The sequence below is a fragment of the Brienomyrus brachyistius genome, chromosome 23 (genome assembly GCF_023856365.1).
Source record: "Brienomyrus brachyistius isolate T26 chromosome 23, BBRACH_0.4, whole genome shotgun sequence".
In the NCBI taxonomy this organism is placed as follows: domain Eukaryota; kingdom Metazoa; phylum Chordata; class Actinopteri; order Osteoglossiformes; family Mormyridae; genus Brienomyrus; species Brienomyrus brachyistius.
Window position 1 is genome coordinate 13,627,863 of NC_064555.1, and position 15,740 is coordinate 13,643,602.

General features: G+C 40.6%; 2 protein-coding genes across 2 annotated transcripts in view; one reads left to right on the plus strand and one right to left on the minus strand.

The window, feature by feature from the left end:
* The window catches only part of LOC125718645 (protein S100-A1-like), a 217,968-nt gene that overhangs the window by 82,897 nt on the left and 119,331 nt on the right, over nucleotides 1-15,740 (minus strand). The gene's annotated exons all lie outside the window — the stretch shown is intronic.
* Nucleotides 66-15,313, plus strand: LOC125718636 (cathepsin K-like). Its single transcript, XM_048992565.1, has 8 exons — nucleotides 66-212; nucleotides 993-1,125; nucleotides 1,342-1,464; nucleotides 1,631-1,783; nucleotides 2,871-3,086; nucleotides 3,621-3,786; nucleotides 14,580-14,685; nucleotides 14,921-15,313. Exons 2-8 carry the CDS (start codon nucleotides 994-996, stop codon nucleotides 15,015-15,017), a joined length of 993 nt encoding a protein of 330 aa, XP_048848522.1. The 5' UTR covers nucleotides 66-212; nucleotide 993; the 3' UTR covers nucleotides 15,018-15,313.

A 15,740-nucleotide genomic window follows, 5' to 3' on the forward strand; every position in this document is an offset into this window, starting at 1 on the left:
TTTGGGAGGGGAGGGAACATGCAAAGTTCACGCACATACAGCCAGGGTGGAAACTCATACCCTGGTCTCTGCACTAACCACTGTGCTTCTGTATTTCTCATCAACTTAAAATTAATTTTACCCTCATTCACTTCCGTACCAGTGCTTCCTTATATAAACGCACATTAACTGTGTTCAGAGGGGAGTCTGGACTTCTATTCCACAACAGACAGGTACCAGTCCTTGTATTTTTTTTATTGGTTTTACAAATGTAGTATTATTTTACAGATTTCCCTATGTCTGATTGTCAATATATTAAACTAATATAATTATGAATCTATATATTCAAAACTGTAATATTACATGCTGTATAATTATATATGTTGTCTTATCTTGTTTTGCGCTCATTTTTTTCCACACTGTTTGACTTTTTCTTGGTTTGGATTGTATGCACGTTATACTATTTTCCATATTTCATACTAATCGGCTCCAGTGACTTATAGGTTTCCACTTAAGCGCAGTGGCTTTGGGTAACATATGTTTATTACTGCTTATTGTCTACTTTTCAACAAAAGCAAATGAGATCTGATATAAAAATTTCAATTATTCCTTTAAAAGGAATTTGATCAGTGTTTACTATACGCAGTACATTCCGTTTCACCTTAACTGAGTCCATCATCACTGTCACAGAGAGTGAAAACAAGTCTGAGTGGATTTGTTAATTCTACTGATGCACAAAATGAGGCTTCATGAACCATTCGCTGTACAGCACCATGTTATGGGCTCAAAATATACAGCAAATGGTTCATGGAGCGTCAAAAACATGCCTTAAATCCCTGAGATTTTTTCACAATGATCAGTGTGATAAAGCAATACTTCACTACTTAGGTAAGGCACCATTAACACACAACAGTAGGGTTACAGGGCATCAAATGCAAACCAGTCATTGTCCTCATGTTGACCCCTTGAAATGGCCTGAATTGTATAATTTGCCTACTGCCGTTTTGTCACAGAATGATTTGGTGTGGCGGTATTCTGCTGCTGCCCGTCTTGGCGTTGGCCAACTTCACTCAGGGTCCTTCGCTGCTGCTGGACTTGGAATGGGAGAGCTGGAAGACCGTCTACGAGAAGGACTACAACAGCCAGGTAGGTTAATGCACGATGATAGAGAGATACGGCAAACCTGTGAAGGGATAGCTGGAGGGAAGCGATATATTAACATTCAAGCAGATCAGTGACAAGTCATGTAGCAGAGTTCTGATGACCTGACGGCACATGCTGAGCTTCTGGCTGTGAAAGAATGAGCTCACCACAGCCTGGACCAATAAGAACACTGTTAAGGGATTGGACTGGAACTTTCAGGGGGAGGAACAAAGTCGGAGGTCCATCTGGGAGAAGAATATGCAGCTGATTGATGCCCATAACCAAGAATACAAGCAGGGGATCCATTCCTATGAGCTGGGGATGAACAGCCTGGGAGACATGGTGGGTACCTCATACAGTATGATATATCCAAAAACTTCATCATCAACTGTATCATCAACAGTGTGTTATTCAAAGACCAATGAGAAACTGCCTTGTAAAGATGAATACCACGTCCACAAACAAACCCATAATGGATGCAAATTTCTTTGATTGCTGATCCGAACAGACCAGTGAGGAAGTGATCGCGATAATGACCGGGCTGAGAGTGCCACAGATCACAGAGTCCAACAGCACCTTCCTCCCTGACGGTGACCTGCAGAGGCTGCCCAGATCCATTGACTACCGCAAGAAGGGTTATGTCACCCCAGTCAGAAACCAGGTCAGTGCAGAGGATTGTGGGAGGAGACATTGGACTAGAGAGAGCAGATGATTATTATCTTTTGTTTTCTTGTATTTCTTGACTTTTTATATTGGTAAAAATTCTTGTTTGTAATAAATATGAAAATGTAACATTTCAGCCAATGCTAAGGGCTACTTAAGGAAGAAAATATCATGCTCATGAAAAGCACTTCATCTTCTCCTGACATTTTCATAAAAAAATAACCCAAAACACAATAGCATGGGTAGGATGGGAAGTTCAAAGACTTGAGTTTATAAATATACACAATTTACTCTTGAAATCCAAAGCCTTTGTTTTTCTGAAAGTCACTTTTGATTTTGATTCACCTGGTAACTAAGATATGTCACTTAACCAGACAACAAAAAGGAGGAAGAAAAGTGCAACGCAGATGAAAAGATAGATGTAACTAACAGATAGCGATGTTAGGTTTGATACTGAAGCTCATCACACCCAGAATCAATCAGGCAGTGAGCATTGTTGTTTTTGAACAAACATAATATACAGACATTGGACTAGAGAGAGCAGATGATTATTAGCTTTTATTTTCTTGTATGTTTATGTAATTTATCATGGACTTTTTATATTGACTTTTCATATTGACTTTTTATATTGCCTAAAATAGTTGCATATAACATAGGGGGCAGTATATGACTCAGTGGACTAAACTTCTGTGCCTGTGATGGTGGCTGTTTTGAACCTGGCCTTGGCAGAATTGTCACATTTGCGGACCCATAACCCCCCCCCCCCCCAGCTCCATGGGCGCTGCTGCAGGTGGCTGCCCTTCACTGCCAAGCTTGCTCTCACCTACTTCTGTGTCATAGAGAGCAAGATGGGGTAGGCAATAAGAGAATTTCCCTATAGCGATCCGAGGTATCACCATTTCATAATTATGAAAAAGTCACATGTCAGTCAACATCAAAGGCTACTCACAGGAAAAATGTATTCTACCCCATAAAAGGCATCATCCCCTGCCAGCAATATTTTAATTTAGAGAAACACAGTCCTGCCCCCTGGTGGACAAAGAGAAACTTGCAGCCTTTTCAAAGATGCGATTTCCTCGCTGCAGGGATCCTGTGGCTCCTGCTGGGCCTTCAGTGCTGCTGGTGCCCTGGAGGGCCTGATGAAGAAGAAGACGGGGAAGCTGGTGTCACTCAGCCCTCAGAACCTGGTGGACTGTGTCACCAAAAGCCATGGTTGTAAAGGAGGCTATATGCACACTGCCTTCGAATACGTCCGCAGACGGGGCATTGACACTGAGGAGGCGTACCCTTATGTTGGAAAGGTGGGCTATTCATTAATTTTCTTCACAAAACATATCTTATCTATGACTGATTGCATCTAGCCTACTCTTACAATTTTTGCTTCATTCTGCAGCTTAAGAAATATGTTTTAGACAATGAAAATGTGCAATGTATGTACTTAAAATAATCCATTTTTCAAATATGTACATGTAGAACTCTGAAAATATTTTACAACTTAAACCAATAACCCAAGCAAGGCCGATAACTACTTCTGCTTCAGAAGTACCAGTAAAATGGCTGATCTTGCTCTCTGGCCCCAAGCTTCACTCCCCAGTGGTAGATGGGATTTGTGAAAAGCAAAGAATTCCTATGTGTCTGTATAAATAGCATATAAAATATCATCATGAAAATTCTTAACCTGCCAGAAATGTGACAATCTGGCCGAATACTGGGACCACGTGGCCCCCAAACACCCCCCTTAATGTACATTCTTGTAGGGCTTCCCAGTCAGACCTTCCCAGTCAGACCTTCCCAGTCAGACCTTCCCAGTCTGATAAATTGTTTACATCCATCAGGACCGGCCATGCGTCTATAATGCTTCTGGAAAAGCGATGTCATGCCGTGGCTACAGGAATGTGGCATCGGGGAATGAGAGGGAGCTGCAGGCCGCCGTTGGCAGGGTGGGCCCCGTGTCCGCAGCGGTCAGCGCCTCACTGCACACCTTCCATTTCTACAAAAGAGGTGAGATTCTCTCCTCAGTCGGGCTTCTCACGGACAGTGGGCTTGCGCGATTTGACGACATTATCAGTTATCGACGATAACGGACAAGCAAGCCGGCGCCGATGCCTGACGGTTACTGATCAGTCGGAGAAGCAGACTGTAGCTGTGCACGCGCGTATAGCAAGATAATAGAAAGATCTATGTTTTGCCTGTTGTTCGGCCTTATAGCCACATTACCGTCGCGGTGAAAAAAAAACATGGCTATTGTCATCTTTAAGTCCTCATAGGCTTCTAACAGAGTTTTGAAACTTTGCGTTAAACTGATTTATTTACTTTAGTCCAGTGCTTCTCAAAGTATGAATTGCTAGATGCTCACTTCAAACTTGTTGGTCCAACTTGTCCCATGGATGGACTTTCATCCGTCCACAAGACCTGCTCCCAGTCCTGAATCCTCCAGTGTTTGTCTTGTTGAGCCTATAGTAGTCTCTCTTTCTTAACACCTCGAAATAAAGGTTTCCTGGCATTAACTCGACCGTGCAGCCCAGCTGCTCTCAGTCTTTGCTTGACTGTATTATGAGATACCAGTTTCCCTCTGTACACATTAATCGCAGCCCTCGGATGCCTGCAGTCATCTTCCGATTTCTTTTGCGTGTTGATCTTTATTCTCTGATTTCACTTTGCTTGCCCCAGACCCTTTCTGGTCACTTAATTCCTGTAAACAATTTTCTCTGGTAGCAGCAGGTCTGGCTCTTTACTAAAATTTCAAATTTGAACTCTCTGTTCAATTGCTAGCTGTGCCTTTCCAGCCATCACAAACATAAAAATAAATATTTATCAGAAATTCTCACTTATCAGTTGTGATATAGTACAACAAAATATTGAAACGAGAAGCAGACAGTACATTAAACCTCTCACAAAGTGATATGGAACAAGCTGAATACAAGTGGCTACCATTTAGCTTATTGCAGTGTTTCCTCAGTCGCTTTGGTCCAAATCCTTAGTTTATCCATCAGAATGGCCAGTTCCTGTTTCATTGCTCACGAACAAGATAGTCAAAATTCTTAGTCTTCTTGTCAAAAGCAGTGTTACTCGGTAAGTATTTTCTCATGTAATCTCTGACTCTTGACAATGACAATGAGTGAAAATGCACAAAGTTACATACTATGTCAGGGTTCGCGGGTGAGGACGGGCAGGTAGGTGGGCAGGAGAGACATATTATGTGGTACATTGGGCGGAGCTTAATTCTCCGCTTCTGACGTCATAAGAGGAAGTGGCTTATCCTTGATTCTGATTGGTCGAGGGTTTATGCCCATATATGGTATCAATACATGCTTATGCCACGTGTCCATATATGGTATCAATACATGCTTATGCCACGTGTTGCCGACAGGGGAATTTGGGAGATTAAACTTTAATAGAATAAAAATACATTACATGTATTTTATTAATGTGCTTTTTGTATTACGTTTTTAAGGTATAATAAAACATAGAGCAGGATGATGGCAAGCTAGCGCATACACGTTCAGCGGGGGCGTCCGTCCGGCCCGTAGCCACGTGTTGTTAGTAAGCGCCGCGGCGTATTTTAAAAGAAGGCACCAAAATGTTTTAAAGAAGAAAGCACCAAAATAAGAAAACCCTTAGTGTTATTTTAAAAGAAAAGCAGTGTGAATTTAAACAAACATGCCCGAAAGAAGCAGCAGAAGAGCAAATTTAAACAAGTGCAAGCGAAACCTATGAACATACAGCCCCGTCGTTTTAAAAGAAGCGAGCACTCATTACATTTAACCAACACGAAAGACTTTAGTTATATTTAGGTTTGAGAAAGCATGTAAGCGGCAAACTTTTAGAAGAAATAGGACGAAACGATCCCGGAGACCCGCCACATGAGACTACTCTGTTTGAACAACGCGGGTCGGAATGGACGATCGCTAGTCCGGTGTTTGGCGCATGCGCACCCACGCCGACGCCCCTTTCAAAATGGCTACGCCGGCGGAGCGCCTGTTTTAGCAAATAAAACCCCTATAACCGTAATGTTTTTAAGTAATGAAGCACTTTTCTGCCAATGTGAATAATAAAGTAAAGCGGTCTGAGCATTTTCGATAGCAATAATCAAGGAATAACGCAGTTATTTCTTGTTTAAACGAACGCATGCGCGTAGATCCACGCTGCATTTCCTTTATTGAGCCAGCTCGTTGCGTCAAGCAACTGTCAAATGGCTACCAGCGGAAATTGCTGTCGTGATGTTAACCGAGGGCCCCGGATTGTGAGAAGCATGCAGCCATCCTGGCAGAATGCACACTAATGCTATATTTTATATGTTTATTTGTAAATAGTGTAAAATAATCTGTTTCTAATTTAAATAAAAGTCGATCTCTAACCCCCCGGATTGCTTAGCTACATTTAGCTAAATTTATCTACGTACGGTTAATCAAAAGGTATAACCAGAACTTGAAAAGATGTATGACACCACAGGCTGATCTTTTATTTCAAATAAGCCCCTTTAACCACATCGTTTTTAAGCAATGAAACTCTTTTTCGGCTAATGTGTTATTTAAAATAAAACATCTTAAGCATTTCGACAACAAGAATCAAGGACTAAAGCTGGCGATCCTTGTTAAAATAACTCTCCATGTCGCGCTTGTGCGTGCAGCCACGATACCCACACACCACTGTCTTTTATTGAAAACAACTGAGGCAAGTCGTTTTCGGGGCTTTAAAGTGTGTATACAATAAGTAAACGTGTGTAAAAGAAGTATAAAATGTGTTATAAAGCACATAGCCAACGATAATTACTAAAGAATTTAAGCATAACAGCTCAGACGTACCATGGCCTATAGCCGGTAGAAATGGAGCTATCCTACGGCCTACAAGATAAAAGCATATGGCACTAAATTGGAATCAGTAGTCGTTAAAAGAATAAAATACATTATATGAATTTATCAATGCGACATTTTAAATACGTTTTAAGGCATAATAATTTTAAGGGGTCACCGGACGCGTCGAGCTTTTCTAGCTAGAGAGGAAAGAGAGTCGGGCAGTTTTGAATGGTAAAAGCAGTAGTTGTGTATTGTTAACGGTTTATTTTAACAAAATGTCCTATTTTATAACGGTAAAAACACAGCAATCCTGTTTTTAGGGGGATTTATGCGCATTGCATGTCTAGACATGTCGATCAGCTAATGTCCGCGGCAGTGGGAAACGGGTCGTAGGCGCGAGAGCGATAAGCCTATGTGAAGGAAGCGTCAATTGACAAATTGTTGCAGAGTGCGTGTAACATCTCGTTTAACCGCTGGTCCCGAGTGTGACAAGCAGACAGACAGCATTCACGCCCCGGCAGAAAGCACATTACGTCTATTTGTTAATCAGTTATATTATTTTATACTATTTACGAATAAATGTCTAATTGACATAAAAGTCGATGTCTAACACCACAGCTCTGGGACTCTAGCATAGCCCCGGGCGCCCCGCTGCGGGCCTGTGGGGCTGGATGAAGTATCTAACATCAATTGCTTAATCAGCAGGGTAAAGTGCCGTAACTTAAACGGGGGTATGACAAATTAGTATAACGTTTTAAGCCAATAAGATTTAATTAATAAAATAATTTAGTTGTATTTTGTTAGTTTTATTTTCAATAAAACACACCCAGCGCATTATTAATTTAATAGATGCAGGAACTAGTGAGCGGTATTTAGCTACGTACTTCAAAAACATTTAAAAAACTTTGTTAGACTAATACCTTAGTTATTTTAATAATTTAAGGGATAAAAACATTTGTCGTGTTTGTCAATGTGTTATTTTAAGTAAATGCGTTATTTTCCAACGCCAAAAGCCCTGTCATGTTTTAAGTGAGAAATGATATGGACTAGCAACTCTCTCTGGGGGGAGCAACCCCGGTTAGGTACTATTAAGCAGCATTTAGTGACATGCATCAAAACGCATTTTTAAAAACTTTGAAAGAAAAAAGTCTTAGTTATTTTAAAAAAAAACGTTTTTCAGTAAATGTTTATTCACGCGCATGCACACAAACACCCCGGAGGTCGGGGGGGGGGGGGGGACTTTAGAGTTTAACTTTAGGTTGCTGATCGCAATGTGTGACCAAACCCCAAAGCACCCTAACTTAGTCGTTTACTAACTTATCGCGAAAAACAGACAGAAATAGACTTGTAAATTCTAAAGAAAAGACATTAACTGTTTTTTGTTAATGTTTAAAGGTATACAAACTACAGTTGTATCGGACACGCGCACAAAAACACTAAAAGAGTTTTGCTCAGTCAAAAAAACACCAAACATATATTGTTCACGCTTTTTATTAAAATGTATAAGGATTGTTTTGTTATAGGGAAATTTTAAAGTGAGTGTGATATAAGTCATTTAGGCAACAAGATTTGAGGAAGAACCTAAATAGCGGCTAGAAATGATAGACCAGGCAGACAGAAGTCTGCTTTTCTTATCTCGCAAGTCATGGAAGTGTAGGGGGGTGTAGGAACTGTGGAATCAGGCATAGTTATTTTAATAAAGACATCCTACAAGGTACACCATGGCCCAAGCTTATAGCATCTACAAGCATGATTTGAGAGGCTAGATGGAGTACCATGTTAAGTTGACAATGGTAACTGAGATGCAGCATGCTTGACAGTTAATGAAACATAGTCCAGATTCAACAGTGACAGCGGTCATCCAATATGCAGGGAGACTAGAGAGTGACTATAGTGACCCATTTAACCGTAGGTCCTTATTTTTTAAGAATTTTGACAGAATAAAGCCTTAGTTATTTTAATAAATACGTTTTTTCCAGTACATGGTTATTCATGATCATGTGCACAAACACACACACACACACACATCGGTGGTCAGGGGCTTTAGAGTTTAACTTTAGGTCAGTGAAAGTATAGGATCGTTATGTGTATTCAGACCCCAAAACATATTAACTTAGGCGTTCATGAGTCTTATTGTGAAAACCGACAAAATAGACTTGTAAATTTTAAAGAAAAGATATTAACAGCTTTTGTTAATGCTTAAATGTATAAAAAACTTTAGCTGCTTTTCTTAAATGGTCAGAAGAATTGGCTCAACACTATTAGTTTATATGAGGATGGGGTGTTTGCAACAGTCACAATCCTAGCAGGCAAGCATAACATGCCAAAGAAACATCTCTTTCATTTATTTCAAAGCAGACACTTTGTGCAAAAGTTGTTTCCTCGGCCACCAGAATTGGATGGTCCTTAAAGACCTTTCATAAGACTTGGAGGCCCTGTCCTGAGGTTTATCAAAGACCAGGTTCTTACACTATAGGAGACTGATGCTGTTTAAGTACTCGATGGGATGACCCCTGCAATGAAATTTGTAACATTTCAAGGTGTATATTTTAAAAGAATGAAGTGCCTGGCTGTCATGCCCGGCTCGTCCGCTCCTCCTGTGTACCACGCCCCCTGCTTACCCACGTGTGTTTCCCGGATCGTACCCAGCTGTGTCCGTTTGCTTTCAATCAGTCCTGTGCATTTAAGTCCTGGTCTCCCCAGTTTTCCTTGTCTGTCATTGATGTCAGTTGGCGTTACATGTCTCCTGCTTCCTGTTTATTGATTAAACCCTCGTTAATCCCCGTATTCCGCCCGCCTGCCCGCCTGCCCGCCCGCCTGCCTGCCTGCCTGCCTGCCTGCTTGCTTGCTTGCTTGCTTGCTTGCCCACCCGTTTTCCCGCACGATCGCCGCTTACCTCCGCGACCGATCGTGACAGAATGCCTGCCCGGGAGGAAACTGGGGAGACCAGGACTTAAATGCACAGGACTGATTGAAAGCAAACGGACACAGCTGGGAACGATCCGGGAAACACACGTGGGTAAGCAGGGGGCGTGGTACACAGGAGGAGCGGACGAGCCGGGCATGACACCTGGCCAGTAAGGGGTGCATGGTATTGGATGGTGGAATGTCGAACAGGTTTGTTAGAGGGTTAGAGGAGGCAGAACTATGTTGATGTCCTGCTTAATGGCTTTGAATATGTCTGTCCAGAACTCGGATAATCGAGAGAGCAGAGCCAAAACATAGTTGTACCTCCTCTGGTTGTGTGCTTGTGCGCATGCTTGGGGTTTTGCTGTCTGTGTGTGTGTAGGTTGTTCATCTTGCGTCCAAAGTTAAGGTTATATTTTATACTACTTCAAAATAGCACATTTTTGTTTGACTGTTTAACAAATACATCTAAAGTTTTTATACATTTAAACATTAACACAAGCAGTTAATGTCTTTTCTTTAAAATTTACAAGTCTATTTCGCGTGGTTTTTCACAATAAGACTCATGAACGACTAAGTTAATATGTTTTGGGGTCTGTATACAGATCGCTGTCCTATACTTTCACAGACCTAAAGTTAAACTCTAAAGCCCCTGGCCACTGGTGTGTGTGTTTGTGCACATGAGCATGAATATACATTTACTGAAAAAACATATTTATTAAAATAACTAAGGCTTTATTCTGTCAAAAAATTTTTTTAAATAATGCCAGCTGATAAACGGGGTCGTAACAGTCAATCTGTAGTCTCCCTGCATAGTGGATGACTGCTGACACTGTTGAATTTGAACTATGTTTCATTAACTATCAAGCAGGCTGCAGCTCCGTTACCGTTGTCAACTTAGCATTGTACTCCAGCAAGCATCTCGGATCAAGCTTGTAGATTATATAAGTTAGGGCCGTGGGCACCTTGTAGGATGTCTTTATTAAAATAACTAAGACCTTATTCTTTAAAGTTTTTAATGTGTATTTGCAGCATGTTGCTAAATGCATCTTACTGGTTCCTATTAAATGCAATTAAAATAATCATGTACACCTTCTTTAAAATTACAAGACTATCCTAAATTCTTACACCCCCTGCCTGATTCCACAGGTCCTATCCCACACTTATGTGTCCCCCCATCCCACCCCCTTCCATGACTTGTAAGATAAGGAAAGCACACTTCTGCCTGCCTGGTCGGTCATTTCTAGCCGCTATTTAGGTTCTTCCTCAAATCTTGTTGCCTAAATGATTTATATCACACTCACTTTAAAATTTCCCTATAACAAAACAATCCTTATACATTTTAATAAAAAGCGTGAACAATATATGTTTGGTGTTTTTGACTGAGCAAAACTCTTTTAGTGTTTTTGTGCGCGTGTCCGATACAACTGTAGTTTGTATACCTTTAAACATTAACAAAAAACAGTTAATGTCTTTTCTTTAGAATTTACAAGTCTATTTCTGTCTGTTTTTCGCGATAAGTTAGTAAACGACTAAGTTAGGGTGCTTTGGGGTTTGGTCACACATTGCGATCAGCAACCTAAAGTTAAACTCTAAAGTCCCCCCCCCCCCCCCCCCCGACCTCCGGGGTGTTTGTGTGCATGCGCGTGAATAAACATTTACTGAAAAACGTATTTATTAAAATAACTAAGACTTTTTTCTTTCAAAGTTTTTAAAAATGCGTTTTGATGCATGTCACTAAATGCTGCTTAATAGTACCTAACCGGGGTTGCTCCCCCCAGAGAGAGTTGCTAGTCCATATCATTTCTCACTTAAAACATGACAGGGCTTTTGGCGTTGGAAAATAACGCATTTACTTAAAATAACACATTGACAAACACGACAAATGTTTTTATCCCTTAAATTATTAAAATAACTAAGGTATTAGTCTAACAAAGTTTTTTAAATGTTTTTGAAGTACGTAGCTAAATACCGCTCACTAGTTCCTGCATCTATTAAATTAATAATGCGCTGGGTGTGTTTTATTGAAAATAAAACTAACAAAATACAACTAAATTATTTTATTAATTAAATCTTATTGGCTTAAAACGTTATACTAATTTGTCATACCCCCGTTTAAGTTACGGCACTTTACCCTGCTGATTAAGCAATTGATGTTAGATACTTCATCCAGCCCCACAGGCCCGCAGCGGGGCGCCCGGGGCTATGCTAGAGTCCCAGAGCTGTGGTGTTAGACATCGACTTTTATGTCAATTAGACATTTATTCGTAAATAGTATAAAATAATATAACTGATTAACAAATAGACGTAATGTGCTTTCTGCCGGGGCGTGAATGCTGTCTGTCTGCTTGTCACACTCGGGACCAGCGGTTAAACGAGATGTTACACGCACTCTGCAACAATTTGTCAATTGACGCTTCCTTCACATAGGCTTATCGCTCTCGCGCCTACGACCCGTTTCCCACTGCCGCGGACATTAGCTGATCGACATGTCTAGACATGCAATGCGCATAAATCCCCCTAAAAACAGGATTGCTGTGTTTTTACCGTTATAAAATAGGACATTTTGTTAAAATAAACCGTTAACAATACACAACTACTGCTTTTACCATTCAAAACTGCCCGACTCTCTTTCCTCTCTAGCTAGAAAAGCTCGACGCGTCCGGTGACCCCTTAAAATTATTATGCCTTAAAACGTATTTAAAATGTCGCATTGATAAATTCATATAATGTATTTTATTCTTTTAACGACTACTGATTCCAATTTAGTGCCATATGCTTTTATCTTGTAGGCCGTAGGATAGCTCCATTTCTACCGGCTATAGGCCATGGTACGTCTGAGCTGTTATGCTTAAATTCTTTAGTAATTATCGTTGGCTATGTGCTTTATAACACATTTTATACTTCTTTTACACACGTTTACTTATTGTATACACACTTTAAAGCCCCGAAAACGACTTGCCTCAGTTGTTTTCAATAAAAGACAGTGGTGTGTGGGTATCGTGGCTGCACGCACAAGCGCGACATGGAGAGTTATTTTAACAAGGATCGCCAGCTTTAGTCCTTGATTCTTGTTGTCGAAATGCTTAAGATGTTTTATTTTAAATAACACATTAGCCGAAAAAGAGTTTCATTGCTTAAAAACGATGTGGTTAAAGGGGCTTATTTGAAATAAAAGATCAGCCTGTGGTGTCATACATCTTTTCAAGTTCTGGTTATACCTTTTGATTAACCGTACGTAGATAAATTTAGCTAAATGTAGCTAAGCAATCCGGGGGGTTAGAGATCGACTTTTATTTAAATTAGAAACAGATTATTTTACACTATTTACAAATAAACATATAAAATATAGCATTAGTGTGCATTCTGCCAGGATGGCTGCATGCTTCTCACAATCCGGGGCCCTCGGTTAACATCACGACAGCAATTTCCGCTGGTAGCCATTTGACAGTTGCTTGACGCAACGAGCTGGCTCAATAAAGGAAATGCAGCGTGGATCTACGCGCATGCGTTCGTTTAAACAAGAAATAACTGCGTTATTCCTTGATTATTGCTATCGAAAATGCTCAGACCGCTTTACTTTATTATTCACATTGGCAGAAAAGTGCTTCATTACTTAAAAACATTACGGTTATAGGGGTTTTATTTGCTAAAACAGGTATTTAATAAAATACATGTAATGTATTTTTATTCTATTAAAGTTTAATCTCCCTCAAATTCCCCTATCGGCAACACGTGGCATAAGCATGTATTGATACCATATATGGGCATAAACCCTCGACCAATCAGAATCAAGGATAAGCCACTTCCTCTTATGACGTCAGAAGCGGAGAATTAAGCTCCGCCCAATGTACCACATAATATCTCTCAGGAGGCAGGCAGGCAAAATAAGGGGAAAACTGGGGATTTATTAAGGGGAAGACGACTACGGGGAGAACGGGACATCGCGACGATACTAACATTAATGACGGACCTCGGACAGGGCAAGACGTGGACTGATATAGAACAAAGACAGGGCAAAACAGCAGGATACAGCTGGGCATAATTGGGGAAGCACAAGTAGATAATCAGGGGGGCGTGGCACACAGGAGGGTGTTTCAATACAGTGTATGGAGTTGGATTACATAGCTGTTGTCTGTATGAAACGTTTCAATGATTGAGGACACGGGTGTTCTCCTAATATTCGGCTGCACCCCTCGACCAGCCTCCGCCATTGTAAGGTCGTAATTGAGGACATGGTCCACAACTGTGACCCCCATTTAATCAGGAATGGGCCTCTGTTTTTCACCTCTTCTACTTCTTCCTCTGTTTTGCCTCCCTGTCCTTCCGCCACGCAGCTTCACTCCTCTTCTTCATGCCGGCTGCTGACCCTGTTCATTTCCTCGTTGTTCTTCCATTGCCAAATTGTAACAATGTGTCGTGCTGCCACTGTATTTTTACCAACTGAAGGCTCATGAGATGCACCTCTAAGCTACTTTATTGTTGTTATTCCAAATGTCTAGTGTGGTTAATTGTATACATGTCACAAAAGTAAGAGTGAAATAATATTAACTTGAAGTAACGTTATAATGTGTAAAGTTGAAATATCAGGCATAATAGTAATAATAATAATAATAATAATAATAATAATAATAATAATAATAATAATAATAAAAATAATAGCATAAACAAATAATGCCACAGTGCACTTAGAAATGACTTTATATCTGTTGTGAAAGTGTTTATTTTATATATTAAATGTGTTCCATCCAATAAGTAAGTGAATGACAGCATTTCTCTCTCTCTCTCACACACACCCACACACACACACACACTTTACTTTCACACTGTTTGATACTCAGATAGCACATCAAGTGTTTGTATGCAAACTGCTGAGTTCTCACGACACCACACCTTCACGATCACATCATTCTTATATATGGTCTGATATATGGACTTCATAGTAACAATATTTATTATATCTTTAAATATTTCTTTTAGCATTATCCACAAGACCAAACTAAATGGTGACAATGCAATTCAGACTCAGTAAAAGCAGATCAGACAGTGAATCATATGTCAAACTTGCAGATCTGTCCTCTTCTATTGTAGGTATATACAATGACCCCAGGTGCCGAAGAAATAAAATTAATCATGCAATTCTGGTCGTGGGATACAGTTCCACTGACCAGGGAAAGTACTGGATCATCAAGAACAGGTGTGACTGTCCACAATGTCTTTCTTGTGATTGGCCAGTTTCACTGCATGTTGGTGCAGCAATGGCTGCAGCTGGTCTTTAAGGACTATGGAGAACTGATCATCATACTACGGCGTATGATGTGCCTGAAACTGCAGAGTAGATTAAGGAGATTTGTATGATTCAAATGAAATCTCTCGCTATGTCCATACATGCCTGTCTTTAACTTTTCTTTCCATTTTTGCTCCTTTTATAGCTGGGGGAAAGGCTGGGGCATGGAGGGTTACATGCATTTGGCACGTAACAGCAATAATGCCTGTGGCATTGCCACCTATGCCAACTACCCCATTTAACCAGTAGGAGGCGCTATTCCAGTGAAGGAGGAGATACTGGTGAGGACGAGTGGGAGAAGCAGAAGGACCTTGAGGAGAGTGAACTCAAAGTGGGCAGACATGAAACGCGAGAAAAAGTACATCCAGACACGCAACATCCCACTGGCCATCATTGACAACTTACAGCTTACATTTACTCATCTAAATACAGCTGTGTGCCCCCACTGCTTCCAGAGCCAGACTCACACGACCTCCACTGGATGAAGCTTTTTTTAATTTTTATTAAGAATGAAATAAAAGCATGCAATCAAACCTGAGTTCTGCTCCTTTTTGACTGAGCCGAGTTATGCTGTTAGCACTTGCCACGTTTCGCAGCATATAAGTGCAGAAGGAATATTTCTTTAACTTTGCTAGTGCAAGCTGACATGCACAAAGTACATCTCCTAGGATACCAGCTCTGATCGTATCTCAAACCTGTGGTTTCTGCTGAGGCCATTTTTAAACTACCTCTATAAGTGTAATTAACATTTAGCACCTCAGCTCTTGCAGCATATCAGTCTTGCTGTTTCTGTCAACACACAATCTAATCAAAAAACTTTATTTGTCCCCAAGGAGCAATTTGAGTGGTTTTCTGTGGTTATTGTCATGCATCCTGCACCCTTGCTGTCATGCCAACACAGATAACATATAACCCATGTAACCATGGTGATTACGGCGTTAAGCCCTGTGATCTTGTTATACTAC